General features: G+C 40.1%; 1 protein-coding gene across 1 annotated transcript in view; it reads left to right on the forward strand.

Annotated features, from left to right (window-relative positions):
• Positions 1-14,918, forward strand: part of LOC107292366 (stimulated by retinoic acid gene 6 protein-like) — a 36,498-nt gene extending 21,580 nt beyond the window's left edge. The window contains exons 7-18 of the mRNA XM_029285139.1: positions 2,203-2,331; positions 3,679-3,749; positions 5,290-5,401; positions 6,168-6,306; positions 6,811-6,886; positions 7,015-7,096; positions 9,654-9,702; positions 9,800-9,917; positions 10,532-10,651; positions 11,034-11,197; positions 13,683-13,829; positions 14,376-14,918. Of these exons, the coding sequence (XP_029140972.1) occupies positions 2,203-2,331; positions 3,679-3,749; positions 5,290-5,401; positions 6,168-6,306; positions 6,811-6,886; positions 7,015-7,096; positions 9,654-9,702; positions 9,800-9,917; positions 10,532-10,651; positions 11,034-11,197; positions 13,683-13,829; positions 14,376-14,470 (1,302 nt within the window). The 3' untranslated portion in view covers positions 14,471-14,918. The remainder of the gene's footprint in view (positions 1-2,202; positions 2,332-3,678; positions 3,750-5,289; positions 5,402-6,167; positions 6,307-6,810; positions 6,887-7,014; positions 7,097-9,653; positions 9,703-9,799; positions 9,918-10,531; positions 10,652-11,033; positions 11,198-13,682; positions 13,830-14,375) is intronic.
• Positions 14,919-16,147: the final 1,229 nt, after the last annotated feature.

Genomic DNA, 16,147 nt, shown 5'->3' on the forward strand with positions numbered 1-16,147 from the left:
TATATTGTCTTCCTTTTCTTCAATGGGAGCTGTAACTGAAAGATAACCAACCTAAGAGGAAAGATTAAAGAGGCTCAGGAAACAAAATGTCTACTTCCATTATTGTATTCTTGAGAAAACCCAACATGAATTTTCCTCATTTCAATTTAATTCAATTCAAATATTATTTATACGTTTGGAAAGAGAAGCATTCATTATGGCACTTAAAGAATGGCATATAAAATAAACAGGGAACAAAGGTGGCTTGAAAGAAGAGAAAGTTCAATGCTCAGAGGTGCCTGAGTCTCCATGGTGAATTTGTAAGCAAAGTGAGATTCATAATCTAGATTTCTTGTTGTATGGCTCATTGTAATAATTGAAAGGCCTCTAATCTTTCTGGTACAATGGGTATAATTTGAAGAGGAAATTATAAAATGGTGACCATGGCATCTGTACCAATCATAAAACACTCAAGTATCAGAAGACAAAAAAGGCCACTTCTATCATTGTCATGTCTAAGAATGCCATTGGGGTTTAAATATGGCCCAGAAGATGAGACAAAGATTACGAGTCACCAACTCCTATACATCCCTGAGTATGATATTGAGGGCCAAAATTTTAGTCATTGTTGCTACAACAGCTAGTTGTAAAGCCGGTTGACATCCAGAAGAGAGTGTAAAATTTGGCACCATTTGTACAGAATCAGTTTACAATATGGATACATATATGAAGTGGCATATACTACGAGGGCAATTCAGAAATAAATCTCTGTTTGGTTATCAATGACAGACACTTGCAGATACAGAACATTTATTATACATATTAGAAAACTACAACATTACATTACTTTTCGACATAATCATTCAAATTGAGGCATTTGTCATAACGTCTTACAAGGTTTGAAATTCCTTAGTAGTAGTCGCTTAGCGCCAAATCTGGGCTATGGGGGGATGATCAAAAACATCCCAATGGAAGCGCTTCAAAAGTTCTTGGGTGCATCTAGTGGTGTGCAGGCGAGCATTACCGTGAACCAACACCACACTGGAAGTCAGCATGCCCTGACGTTATGGATGGTTCGTCTGAGTTTTCGTAACATTTCACAGTAGACGTCTGAATTGATGGTCGAACCAACGCTCCATGAACTTCACTAGCAGCACTCCTTTGGCATCTTCACATTTGGTGGGATTTTCTATGGCACCACTTCTGGTGTGGTGTTGGTTCACGATAATGCTCACCCGCACACCACTGAGCCAACGCTGTTCAAAAACATCTCTGTGGTCACGTGGACTGTATGATGTCATGAGTCTTCCCACCAGAGTGGTACCTATTTATCTTCTTGCATTTGCATGCTTTCAAATTGCTAGGTTGGCAAGAGCTGGGGCAAGGACAGTAACTCACCCTGTTGTGTGGCACTCGGGTCTCGAACCTGGACTGCCAGCTTCCTACTGACAAGCCCAATGTCTTAACTGCTGAGCCACCAAGTCGCTGATATATACTGTAGCAGCTACAAATATTGCTAGTTTTCCTTTTAACCAGCTATTTTTCTTGCTTCTCAACTGCAAGGAGAGGAAAGCTGTGCAAAACATTTCATGTCCCATTAAAGCAAACACCTTTGACTTCCATAAGCAGAGTAGTTAGAACTGGCTGCTTCTTGAATCTCTTTAACACTTCTGGGAATGTAATGTCTCCTGCCCACTTGCTTTTCTTCAGTTGTTTCTCAGGTATACCATTCAGTTGTTTCTTCCTTTATGGGGAAAAAAGGGGGAGATGTGAGCAAGTGCTGTCATGTCACTTTTAAGATGCTGCTGTGTAGCTCCAGATGCAGCCTGGACAAAGATGTAAAGAGAATCTCAAGGGTGCTTTGTAGCGTTTCCAGCTAACACCAACAACAGGGAAAGCCTTTTTCCGTCAAGCCAGCATGTTTTAGACATGTTTCAATTTGGCAGCTGCAAAGCCACTTATGGATTTGCTGGCAGGCGAAGTGAGGGCAGAAGGCCAGCCATTCAGCTGAGCTCTGGATTGAATCAGAGCCCGCAGTCCAACTGAACATTCAAAGTGTTAATGCTGAGGCTCAGAAGGAAGAGAGATGTGGGCAGCTTTTGTGGATGGCAACATATTGTGATCCTGTGGCTGAAGGGCTAATCATTAGGAGTCTGTCTGGCATAGCAATGATTCATTGTAGCACCAGCAGATAGCAGCTTGATCCTATTTTCCCCCCCACAGATTTTGGGATATTATGAGAAGGTCATTTTCTATTGGCCTTCCTTGTTCTGCCAGCTTTTCCTGCTAGGGAAATTCACCCACATGTTGATAAAAGCGTCATGGGCCCGGTTCCAGACAGGCCTTCCGACGGTGAGTATTCATGGAGTATTTCTTCCCCTTTGCAGTCCATGGGTCCCTTTGCAGGAGTACCGTGCCCTCCAGATGTTGCCCAATATCCTCACAATGCCCAGTCTAATGTCCAACCCCTCCAATAACTGATGCTGTTGGACATTAGAACTCAACAGGATCTGGAGGGCCGTAAACATCCATCCCTATTTTAGGGGATCTTCTTGACTTATTCCCAGTTAATCCACCTAATTCTGAGAAAAGAAGATGGCACTATCTTATCAACAGCCAATATTTTAAGATTTGGGTTTCCTTTATACATAATATGTGAAAGCTGACAAGTAGTCCTCAGCAACCGCTCATTGTTATGCTCAAATATATGATGGCGCTGAACAAGTGGTACTTATGACTGATCCTCAAAGTTCTGGCCATCACAGCACCCCTGTGGTCACATGGTCACCATTTGCGACCTTCTCTGCCTTTATTTTCTTGCCAAACCATTCCAGGAGAAATGGGAGGCCGTAGTTCAGGGGTGGGGAATTCTGGTTCTTTTATGATTTATGGACTTCAAATGCCAGAATTCTGGCTCGGGAATTCTGGGAGTTGAAGTCCACAAGTCAAAAAAGGATCATAGTTCCCCATGTCTGCTGTAGTTGGTGACATTGCAGGCAGTAGCATCCATCATTGCTTCCATCTCTCACTTCTATAGAAAAATATGTTGTGGAAGGGAAGATATTTTCAAGATACTTTCAAAATACTTTGGATAAATGACACACTTTTATATTCACGCTAAAGATGAATTAAATATTAAACATTCCTCTAATTCTATACTCATTTTCTTGGAAAAGTGATGGCAGATAGCTTTTACAAAGCCTTTAAAATGTTTTACATTCTCCTAGATATAACAATATCAAAAAGAGAAGCACAATTCTATAGAATGGATGGACACACACACACACACACACTTACTTACTCCCTGACCCAGACTCCACAAAACATTCTTGATTCTAGGTTGTGTTCTCTCCAACTGGTCAGTTATGCAGGAGATCACTCCTATTTGTTCATCTGTTTATCTATTCATTTATTAAATTTATTTGCCATCCATCTCACCACTCTGGACTGCTTACAACATTAAAAGCAACAAAACCGTAAAGTAGATAATTCTAATAACAACAATAATAAAAACACAGATTGTAATTAAAGATGGGGAGGAATGGAGTATGATGCAGGCTGCATGGGTGGGGAAGGAAATTTTTTTCCTGGTCCATCAGCCACTTCTAGCGTGACACTCCCCTGTTCCTTTTTTCTAACCATTTCTGACCATTGAAAGGTGTTGGCCCTAAAACAATAAATATTTTTTCTTCCCAGCAGGACAACCCTACTTTACTGGAGACCCATCATGCCCAATACGTCCAACAATTGTTGAGGAAACCTCCACTGCAGTGAGGATGCTCATTTTATTTGAGGAGCATTTCTTAGGATGTCATATATACCATGTATTCTTAATTTCTAGGGACAGTTCCCTCAGCAATCCGCATTTTGTTTTCTGGGGAACCCCTTCCTAGTTCCCATGAAGATGAAGGGAGGGAGTGGGGAAGAACATTCAGTCTAGCCAGATTATGTTACAGATAGTTCTTGACTTACGACCACATTTCAGGCCAGAATTTCCATAGCCAAGCCAGGTGGTTGTTAAGTGAGTTGCACTTAATTTTGTGACCATTTTCCCCATGGCTGTTTAGTGAATCACTACAGTTTATGTGAATCATGTGATTGTGAAGTGAATCCGGCTTCCTCCCATTGACTTGGCTTGTGGGAAGCTGGCTGGGAAGGTTGCCAATGGCGATCGCGTGATTCTGGGATGCTGCAACCATTGTAAATGCACACCGGCACCTCAATTTTGATCACATGACTGTGGGGAAGCTGCAATGGTCGCAAGTGCGAGGACTGGCTGTAAGTCATTTTTGTGAGAGCTGAACAGTCGTTCAGTGAATGGTTGTAAAATGAGGACTACCCGTAATTATAGCTTTATAGTAAAATATGTTTTTGGTTTCTGGTCTACCTTGAAGGGCTGACAGTAAATAATCTCAGGCAATGACAGATCCATTGATATGGGAAAAGACTCTGAGAAATAATTGTCATTTCTTTCATTTGGCACATACTGACATTGTTGTATGAAGATATTAGTCACAAATAACTAGCTCAATGGTGCCCTTAATATCTAGTTCTGAAAGAGATTGGCAGGGTGAGATTAAGGGCAAACGATGCCCTAGTCTTAGTGCAATAATGCTGCCCTTCAGACCTTTCATTGCTCAAACCACAAGTTATTAAGATTCAAATTTTTAAACTTTAGTTACTCAACATGTTAAAGAAAACCTTTTTTTAAACTATCTTGAGTAAAGTTGAATAGGGCAGTTAAGGAAAGAGACAAAAAATATGAGTAAAATCGTGTGTGGCAGTGAAAGAGTTAAGGGCATGATGGTGAGACGGGGGGGGGGAGAACTCCGTGGTGCCCATTCCCTTCTCTTCTTCAAAGGTTAATCCAGGCCTGGATTAGAGTATCTTGATTAGTCTCAATTAAGTTCCCTTGCCGTTACTGTGTTCCCTGAATGGCAGCATCTTTACCATTTCTTAGAACAGGGTTTCCCAACCTTGGCAACTTTAAGACATATGGACTTCAGCTTCCAGAATTCCCCAGCTAGCTGGGGAATTCTGGGAGTTGAAATCCACATGTCTTAAAGTTGCCATGGTTGGGAACCTTGCCCTAGAAAGAGAAAATAGTTTGAACTGACTGACAGCCAATCTAATATAGAAGCTCAGTATTAGAGTTATATAAAAGTGGATAAAGACATGTGATATTGAAGAAGGCTGCATTTTGATTAAGATGAAAGAAGACAAAAAGTGAATGATGGCAAGGAAGATTTAACCTCTTTTTCTTGTTACTTGTCTCCTCAAAACTGTCCATATTGTCTTTCTTAAAAACAGGAAGCCTCAGAAATCTTGGATCCAGCAGAAAATCTATGAATGGGATCCTTATTTTCAGTTTCCCAGCCGAATGATCAGTACAACTGTACTAGCCATCATTTGCCTTTACATGGTAAGCCAAAGAGTTGTGGGTCATGCAAAACATGTTGAACTAGGAAATCATGGGTGTTTCCAATCTTATTTCACTAATTTTAAATTCAAGGCATTCTGAGTATCAACTGCTATTTGTAATCCAAAAATAGACATTGGATTATAGAATCTTATTGGTAGAGCTACGTCCGTCTTCGGTATACTGGGCACAAAAAAATAATTTATTCCAAATTGTGACAACTTAAGACAATATTGAAATAGTGTTATTGCAGTCATCCTTCTTCTTGTGCCTCACAAACAAAAGTATAGAAATGTTCACGTAAATCCTAATCTCCATTGTTCTGTATAACATCTTTCTACCCAAATTGTGTAGAAACAGTCTGCTTTTCAGGAGCAGCCCCACTTAATGAAACTGCTGAGAGTACATGAATTATGTTTTGTTATATCTGTTTATGAAAAGACATAAGGTTAAGTTCTCAACAGTCCTGCTCTATAGCACTGGCCTTAATATTATACTCATATCATAAGAAAGAGTTCTATAAAAGGTTTATTTTTGTTATTTTCAGAGATTTAGCTACTGATGGCTACTGATTTTTGGTTCACTTTCTTCTACAGAAGTTGGGGGGGGGAATCCCTTGTCAGCTTCTTCCTCTGTCCATTATGCAGCTGTGGGCTAGGCCTTCTCTTAGGTCTGTTCCCCACACAGCATTTTTGGGGGCCCATTTCTCAAGGTCTTTCTCTCACACCTTTACAATCACTGAATTACTGCTTCTCTCTTTCTCTTCCAGTTTGCTGTGGTTGAGTATTATGTTTACAAGCTGGTTTCATGTACACTGGTAATTCTGATATCAAATTATGAGATGCTCCCAGCTTCCAGCAATGTATCAGATATCCAACCCTTAAAAGAATTCATTGAAGTCACGGAAGGTATAGTCATGAGGGCATCAGACTTTTAAATTAAATCTTGGGTTTATTACATATGCAAATATTGGCCACAGAATTGAATATTGGTGATGGTTTTTTGAGCCTTGCTTTATGGATTTCATGTTCAAATTTGAAGAAAAAAAATGCAATGGTTACTCTTTTTAAAGGTGATGTTTTTAAACAAAATGTTAACTGTGAGGTCTTTAAAGTTTAATAAAACAAAATGATTTGTTAAAGGGGATAGAAAATTATTTCCCATTGCTTATGCTAAGAAGACACAATACTGTTAAAGAAACATAAGGTATTGTCCATAATGGTTGCCTTTTCAATTCAGTTTAACATCTGAATTGAAAAACAGCTGAGATGTAACAGGACAAGGATAAAGTAAATTACTCTAAAGTTTATTATTTTTTTCCATGCTTGGTGCTGGCTGAGTATGGAAGCATGAATGGCACTTGATTGTGGGGATTGTGGACAGAATAAATGACCAAAGTTGCTTCTCAATAGGTGTGTGGATCTTCACTGTTGGCTCCGCTTGTCTCACAAGTATCAGCTACGTGTTCCATATCCTTGCCTGCTACAGGTATGCCTTGATCTTCTTTCTGAGTTTGTGATCCTCTACTGCTCATCTTCTGTTCTATTAAAACATAGGGTTTAAAGGAGTTCTGAAATTCTACCTCGAAAATGTGCCTAAATGCCTTTGTTTTCTAGAAAACATATCAAGAGGCTACGGGCAGGACAGAAGGAATTCCTTCCGACATTATTTAGCAAAGTTTTATCTTCGCAAAGCGCGGTGAGTTCTTAGTTTTCTCTAATCCTGCTTAACGTCTTCATATCCAACTAATTTTTAAGCAAAATCTTTTTTGTGGCCTTTCAGTCAGAATTCTATCAAACACCCTCCCACCCACACTTAATAAACTAATCCCCTTGCAGTTTTTGTATTTGGTCTTGCTAGTTTCACTTTGTATTGGAGGACAATGGCAGCATTCTTCTCATCATCAGGCTCATATATAGATTTCACAATAACCAAGAATAGCCTGCATTTTAAGGTGAGAGTAAAATCTATTCCACTGTTGACCTTCAAAGGACAAAGAGATTGGAAATAAATGCTAAATATCCACCCATCATAAAGTCTGAAGAATTTGCTGAGTTTCACTTATAATCATGTATTTAAAAGTCATGGTCATTGGCATCCACAGGTTGCATCGGTGTGTCGGATAAAATTTGGACTGGGTAGGAATGTGTCCAATCCCATCACTCGATAGCAACTTTCTCCAATCACAAAATATAAATCTGCCTGAAAAATTATGCATATTGTGTATGCACAAGACTGCTTCCCCCCAATTTTTCCTACTACAGAAATTATATAGGCAGAAGTTCAGTGGTGGGATTCAGCTGGTTTGCACCGGTTCAGCAGAACCAGTAGCTAGTTTTTTTTTTTACTTCAGCAAACTGGCTGAAGCCCTAGCCCTTTTTGCAAGGCCCAGAATGGACTGTTGGAAGTGTGTGGACGCCACTTATGGAAGTCCGTTCTGGGCCTTGGAGGCCCAGAGAAGGCCTCCCAGGCCCAGAACGGCTTACCAGGTGTGTGTGAATGCCGCTTCTGGAAGTCTGTTCTGGGCCTTGGAGGCCTGGGGGAGGCTTTCCAGGCCCAGAATGGACCACCGGGAGTGCATGGACGCCACTTCTGGAAGTCAGTTCTGAGCCTCAGAGGCCCAGGGAAGGCCTCCCAGGCTCAGAACAGACCACCGGAAGTGGCATCCACGCAGAGAACCGGTTGTTCAAGTATTTGAATCCCACCACTGCAGAAGTTCAACAGTTCCATAATCCATCCAAATACATTTCCAGTAGATACAGCTGTTGGACTTCTGCCTTCTGTATATTATTATTATTATTATTATTATTAATAATAATAATAATAATAATAATAATAATAATAATAATAATAATAATAATAATAAAGTTGGAAGGGACCTTGAAGGTCATCTAGTCCAACCCCCTGCTCAGGCAGGAAACCCTATACCATTTCAGACAAATGGCTGTCCAGTCTCTTCTTAAAAATGTCTAGTGTTGGCGCATTCACTGCTTCTGGAGGCAGGTTGTTCCACTGGTTAATTGTTCTAATTGTCAGGAAGTTTCTCCTTAGTTCTAGGTTGCTTCTCTCCTTGATTAGTTTCCATCCGTTGCTTCTTGTCCTGCCTTCAGGTGCCTTGGAAAATAGCTTGACTCCCTCTTCTTTGTGGCAGCCCCTGAGATATTGGAACCCTGATATCATGTCCCCCCTCGTCCTTCTCTTCATTGAAATAGACATATCCAATTCCAGCAGCCGTTCCTTATATGCTTTAGCCTCCAGTCCCCTAATCATCTTTGTTGCTCTTCTCTGTACTCTTTCTAGAGTCTCAACATCTTTTTTACATCGTGGTGACAAAAACTGGATGCAATATTCCAAGTGTGGCCTTACCAAGGCATTGTAACATGGTATTAGTACTTCACGTGATCTTGATTCTATCCCTCTGTTAATGCAGCCTAGCACTGTGTTGGCCTTTTTGGCAGCTGCAGCACACTGCTGGCTCATATTTAAGTGATTGTCCACTAGGACTCCGAGGTCCCTCTCACAGTTACTACTATTGAGCAAGGTACCCCCTATACTATACCTGTACATTTGGTTTTTCTTGCCTAAATTTTTCTTGCCTATTGAAAGACTTCCTCTTGCTAAATGTCTACTACTGTAGCTTGAGCTATTTTGTATAAATACATGCTATTCTTAAGAGTAATGGCACAGTAAAGTTTACACAAGAACTATCCAGAACAGCAAAATCTGGACATCCTTTAAATGGAAGCTTTTTTTTTTTCTGTATCTCTGATGACATTTAATAGTGGTCTGGATTTTGCAGCCCTAAACAAACTCCATCCTGAACTAATTTTACTTATTTGCTACAATTGGATGTTTCATTTATTCCTTGTCAATTCTCAGTAAGCACATGGGGTTCCAGGTTTGGAAGTTATCAGAATTTATGTATCAGTTTTAACGGGTAAATAGTTTTGTCAATAAAGCTCTGCATGAAAGGCATACTTGATCATATGTTCTTTGTGTTTATGCATTTCTATGATAGGAAAGGAAAAACATAATTTCAGTAAGTTTTCAGAAAGGGGTGGTATCTTTGTTCTTTTTCTTTTTTTTTACATTATATGTGGTATTTAAAAAGCACATTGTGGTTCTTCGAATAAGTATCATGCATTTCTGTTTCAGTTAAAATCGGTGGAATTTCAATTGGCTAATACATTAATTAGTTGGCAAAATGCCTATATAAATATCTGTCCTTTTTAAAAAATTGTTTTCATATTAACAGGGAGCAATTGCAAGATATTCCGGCTGGCAAATTGCCTATCTCCTTTGGGGTATGTATTGTATATTGTAAACATATCATTTTCCCTAGCAAAGTGGAGTGCCCTTGATATGGCCTTTTCAATTGGTTGCTTGTGCTTTCTTTTCTAGGTTACCTGGTCATCCATATCATACAGTGCCTCTTTGGGGTGATGCTCATTTACGGTTTGGTGCTGCCTATAAAGCACGGCCAGGGGATAGAAATGGCTAAAGGTTTGGGAACTGGCATGTAAGTGCCTTTGATTTTGCTAGGATTTGCAGAAAACGTGTCCCTTATTGTCTGGTGAAACACACGGAGAGGCCAGTTCTGCAGTGAGGGGTCTCTGGAGCATGAATATGGGGCATACCACTTGGTGTGTGTGGGGTTACTGCTGTGGATATTCTAATTCTGGGGATCAAATAGACGGGCTCAAAACTTGGACTCCCCAGTTTACATATGAATATTTTTTCCAGTTAGCTCAAACCTCGTGCCAATTCATAAAATATACTTATATTCATGAAATTAATATTAGAGGACAACTCCACCCAGCTGCACCCTTTGTTTATGACTTCACTGTGAGCTCCTCAATTTCTTGATGTTTTAAGACATTTATCTGGATGGAAGCCTAGGCTTAGCTGTAGAGGTGCTTTTGGTTTGAGCGATTGGGATTTAAAAAATAAAAAAAGTTTGTATGTGTTTGCTTGTGTATCTATTAGATTTTATTCTGCCTTTATTTTGGTCAACTCAGCTCTCTCTCATGTAAAATACCTAAAATAAAGAGCTGTAGATACATAAAAGTATCTTCTTTCATCTGGGGTGCAGACGTGCACAGCTATAACTTATTTGTGCCTTCTCCCCTTCAGCTTGACTGTTGCCATTGTCATAGGGTTCATCGTGCTGCAGTTTCTGACAGCCAGACGATTTTTCCTCCAGCCAAAGATTTTGCAAGATGACAAGGAGAAGCCTTTGGCTCTTGATAACAGGTGAGTTCCCCTTAATTACGTCACGATTCCTTATTTTTTTAGGAACGATATTTCATTTCTGAAACTGAAGTAAACTTGAAGTAAATGAATATGTTAATCGCATCAAGCGATCGTTTAAAATAAAATATTTTAGGCATAAGCTTCATTCACGTTTTATTTGGAACTGCCCCAAATTGTACAGCAGCGCATTCAAGAGAATATCTTTTCCATGTCTAATAAGAGAAATTCCTCCGAAACTCTTCCTAATTAAATTAATAATTAACATATAATTAAAAAATAAGCATCAGAAGAAGCAGGGACCCTTTTGACAGATATCCACAGTCGGGTCCTTAGCCATGAATAAATATGAATCTCTCCAATGGTCGCTTATTTGTACTTTCAGAAAAATGTTCCATAATTTCAACTACTTCCTGTTCTTCTCTAATGTCATGCTGGGCCTGAGCGCCTGTCTCTTCCGGCTGTTGTGCAGCGTTGTTTTGGGAGCCTGGCTGATTGCTCGGATTGATAGGACCATCATGCCTAAAGGCTACGAAGCAGCTGACATGGGTAAGAGCCTGACTTTCTCGGAGTTCTGAGACCAGACATTCCTTCGAATACTCCTGAATGGGAAAACGAGCGATGCCTTGGTAAGGCCACACTTGGAATACTGCATCCAGTTTTGGTCACCACGGTGTAAAAAAGATGTTGAGACTCTAGAAAGAGTACAGAGAAGAGCAACAAAGATGATTAGAGGACTGGAGGCTAAAACATATGAGGAACAGTGGCTGGAATTGGGTATGTCTAGTTTAACGAAGAGAAGGAGGAGGGGGAACATGATAGCAGTGTTCCAATATCTCAGGGGCTGCCACAAAGAAGAGGGAGTCAGGCTATTCTCCAAAGCGCCTGAAGGCAGGACAAGAAGCAACGGGTGGAAACTAACCAAAGAGAGAAGCAACCTAGAACTAAGGAGAAACTTCCTGACAGAACAATTAACCAGTGGAACAACCTGCTTCCAGAAGCGGTGAATGCGCCAACACTGGAAGTTTTTAAGAAGAGACTGGACAGCCATTTGTCTGAAATGGTATAGGGTTTCCTGCCTGAGCAGGGGGTTGGACTAGATGACCTCCAAGGTCCCTTCCAACTTATTATTATTATTATTTAGTTGGGTCTTTTCATCAATTTAACACATTTCATCTCTGAATAAAGTATTAGTTAGTTAATGGGTATGGTTAATTTAACTACAGATAGCCCACAATTTATAACTTACAACCATTCATTTTGCGATCGTTTGAAGTTGCAATGGACTTACAACCGGGGCCTCGCGCTTAATGACCCTTGCAGCATTCCCCCATGTCACGTGACCAAAATTCAGTGCTTGGCAATCCGCATGTATTTATAATGGTGGCAGGACATGTGATCACCATTTGTGATCTTCCCAGCTGGTTTCTGACAAGCAAAATCAATGGGGGAAGCTGGATCCTTTAACGACTAAATGATCTATTTAAAAACTGTGATTTGTTTAACAACCATGGCAAAAGGGTCATAAAATTGTCTGTGGCTCACTTAACAACCACCTTGCTTAGCTATGGAAATTCTGGTTCCAACTGTGGTCATAAGTCGAGGATTACCTGGAAGCTGAGAATAGACTGTAAAGTTCAACTCCTACTAATTAGGAAGATGTTTTGAGACCAGGCCATATTTTTGGCCCTCTATATTCCCCTGCCATTTTTTTTCCTTACCGCAAATCTATGCATGAAGGAAGGGAAGAGATGACCACCACATAATGCCATTTGACTGGCAGCTTCACTAAAGCTTGAACTGACTAGGAGGTGTTATTTTGAGATTTCACAGATGAAAGGGTCTCCTACACTTTGGGGCCAATGGCAGTTTACAATGCTGGCCAGCCCAGCCACAATAATATATTTCAACACATATCACCATATCTGATCTCTAAACTAAAGGCGGGAAACACAATCTGATCCAAAGGCAGGAATTTTTTTGCAGAAACTTCCATGGTATGTTTGATTCCTGGGAAATGCCTACAGCACCTTGAAGCCGCTTTCAACTGAGAGATGATGGATAATCGTTTATAGTGAATAGCTATAATAATTCCTTTGGAGTGGGTGGCCATCATAAATTCAAATAAACAAGCAAACAAATTCAGAGCAGCACCATCTTTCTGCATTTGCATCGATTCTTGCAAGGGACTCTTCCAACATAATTTCTTGTAGTTGGTTATTGCTGGCACTCGAAAGTCCTCCATATTGGCTGTGGCTTCAAGGTCCCTAAACTTTGTGACTTGATGACCCGGCTGGGGTGGGGTGGGGGAGAAGGGAACCAGGCTGCATGAGCAAGTTGTGCAGAAATGGAAGGCTACATCGATCCCCACAATGGAGGAATGGCTGCAAAAACTGATGGAGCTAGCAGAGATGGCTAAATTGACTATTTTGATTAAAGAAAAAAAAAATACAAATACTTTTTACTTCTACGTGGAGACCACTTCTAGACTTTGTGTTTGAAGTGGGAAAAAAATGAAAATTTGATTTTGGGCTTTACTGATTAGATAGATTTGTTATCGAAATGGCTAGTTTATACTATTATGTAAAAGTAAAAAGTTGAGGTTTGATGTTGATGTTCTATTTTACCTGAGCAGTGCGCATGCCTGCATGCCCACTGCTCACGTGGCCCCGGTTCCGAATAGAGCAAGGGTATTCAATAATTGGGCACCCCTTCTCTATGGGACTTTGCAGTCATGCAGTCTGATGTTTCCTATTGGGCAGAGTGTCAGCTTGAGTGATGCATCGGGAAAACTACAGTGACAGCTATAGCTTTTCACTGAGGGAACAATTGGATAGTTCTTTGGGGAGACTGGTGAGTCTCATGGAAAGCCCATAAACTGAACAAAGCTACCCAACCTCTTTGTCTGGAATTTACCTCTTCACTAAAGAGTGAATCAGATTGCCTACAGCAAATTGCCATCTTCTAGAAGTGCAATCAGAGTTGTCCACTTGTAGTTGAATTTTCTTCCCAAAGGATTGCTATTTCCTTGCAGGATACAAAACATGGATCGGGATGCTTTTTATGGACCACTATCACACCAATCCAATTCTTCTTTGCTTTGGCCACCTTCTTGCAGCCAAATGTATAGAGAACCAGCAGCAAAGAAACTCATACTCTTATCATGTCGATCAATTAACAGGTAAACCCTGCCGCGGTTTGATCCATGTTTATGTTGCAGTAGATGAAGGAGACAGGAGAATATTGGGTTTTGAAAATAAAGTTTAATGAATAGATTATAGAAGATGGTGGAAAGCCTTGCATTTATTATATACCCCAAAGATTAGGAAATCCACATTGCATTCAAACAACATAGTATATGGGGAAGGGGGAGTGATGGTACTGGCCATGCTTGTGTCATTTCACAATTGAAGCCAGCAGGAGGGGGTGCCTTAAATGATTGCACACTCTCTCTGTGGCCTGAGCCACGAAGCCTTTTCCAACTGGTGATCTCCAGAGCTGTTGGACATCAGTTTCCATTCTCTTCAGCCATCAGGGTCAATGCTTGTAACGACTATAGGAGGATGAGTTTTGAGGTCCTGGTGCATCTGATAAGGGCCAGGCTAAAAAAATTAGGACAGTGCTAATGACTTCATAGGTGGGTAAAGTCAGAGTGCAGGATGCCTTTGGGCATTACTAAAGAATCCCTAGGATACTGGAAATTAAACACCCATTCTTTCTCATTTAGATTTTAGGGTGTCCAAGAAGGCCAGGACAAGATGGCTGCTGCTTTATACCCTTCTAAAGAACCCCAGCCTCTCTGCACACAGGAAGCCGAAGTGAGGATCCATGAAGTGCCCCTGCTTTGTTTTATCTGAATAGGGCTGAATAGTTTCAGACGTGCAGTAGAATTAACAGAAGAGAGAACATTTCATGTCCTTCACATATGTTTACCTAGTAGTCAGCTACAAGCATAGGGTGATGAAGAAATCTTGAAGGATGTTTGTTACGGATATTTCTATGTATTGAAACCCATTTCCCGTTGATTTGGATTCAGACAAACATGACTGCTTCTGTGGCAGACCACCTTTCTTTGGAATATTCAGGCTCCATTCATTTCAATTATGAAATGCGAAGGCAGAGGCCATGAGCATTACACAGAGTAAGGTGCAAAGGAATAGTTAGTCTTATTATTGTTTTTAAATTTCATTGTAAACTGTTTGGAATGTGGATTACAAATGCTTCAATAAATAAGGAAGGAAGCACATAAATAAACATATTAGCGATGGAATCTCCAGGTGTTTATATAATAACTGATTAAACTAAGGATGCTATTTAATCATAATCTGAGTGAATTCATCAAGATATTGTCTCACTAAAACCTGCACTCAAGAATTAATTTGTTTACATTGTTCTGTTGCAAATCCTCAGCAGATCATGTCATTGTCTTTGATGGTTTTCCAAAAACTATACATGTATTCACACGATGGAGGTTGATACTGTCCAAACAGGATTTTTTTTTTGCCACAAAGAAATATCATATCATTTGCATAAAGTAAAATCAAACTAATTTGATTCCCTGCATCAGGAGGAAGAAATTATATGGAGGACACATATGTGTTGCATTATGAAATTAGGACACCACAATATAGCCTTATTTCACTCACAATGAGTTGGAATTGGGAAAATCTGAAGGGGGTGAAAAAATTAACATGGTGGCTGTGATCACGTAATCAAAAGCCTCACTTTTTTTTTTTTTTACAATTGTCACACACAAAGTACGCAGAACAATGGAAAGGCACTTAAATCTTGCGGTCATGGCCTTCATTATAACTGGACTTTTAAATTCCCATTGCAGATACTCCTGATTGGGATATGAGCTGTTAAGTGAACCTTATATTCTTATAACTTGTTTAAGTGAAACTGCAGAATGAGAAATAGGAGAGATATACTGTACAGATGTTACCCTGGGTTGGGAATAAAGGAAATACAATTTGTCAAGGTGCATCAATCAGTCTGGCAGTTGGGTGGCCCCCTAGAAGGAGGAGCATATGCACACAAGAAGAATATTTTCTTATTTTTTTCCAGATTTCCCTCCCCCCCCCCGAAATATGTAAAGGAGGGACATTTGGGATTTTCCTTTATTCTTGGACTTTTTCCTCCAAGTTTGTCTTTGATTTCTTAACTGCTATGCATATCTAGGCGTAACTGTCACTTTGTGTTTCCTATTTCAAAATGTCAGGCAAGTCCATTGTTAATCTGGCAATTGCTGATTAAGGACAATTATAGTGTTAGACCAGCTGTATTGATGGCAAAGGTCCTGGAGCACTTCGGTCCAACAAGAATTCTAAGTAATGTTCAGAAAGAGAATTATTGTTCCCTACGAAATGAAAAAGGCATCTCAGTCAATCTTGCTCAGATTGAAATCAGCTCCTGATTTACTTAGTGGGCTGGCTCCCAACAAAGAGTTATGGAATAGAGTATTTTGGGGGATAAAACCAGTGCTGGGATTCAAATATG

This window comes from Protobothrops mucrosquamatus, unplaced genomic scaffold (assembly GCF_001527695.2).
Source record: "Protobothrops mucrosquamatus isolate PMUCROS unplaced genomic scaffold, P.Mucros_1.0 scaffold1332, whole genome shotgun sequence".
In the NCBI taxonomy this organism is placed as follows: Eukaryota; Metazoa; Chordata; class Lepidosauria; order Squamata; family Viperidae; genus Protobothrops; species Protobothrops mucrosquamatus.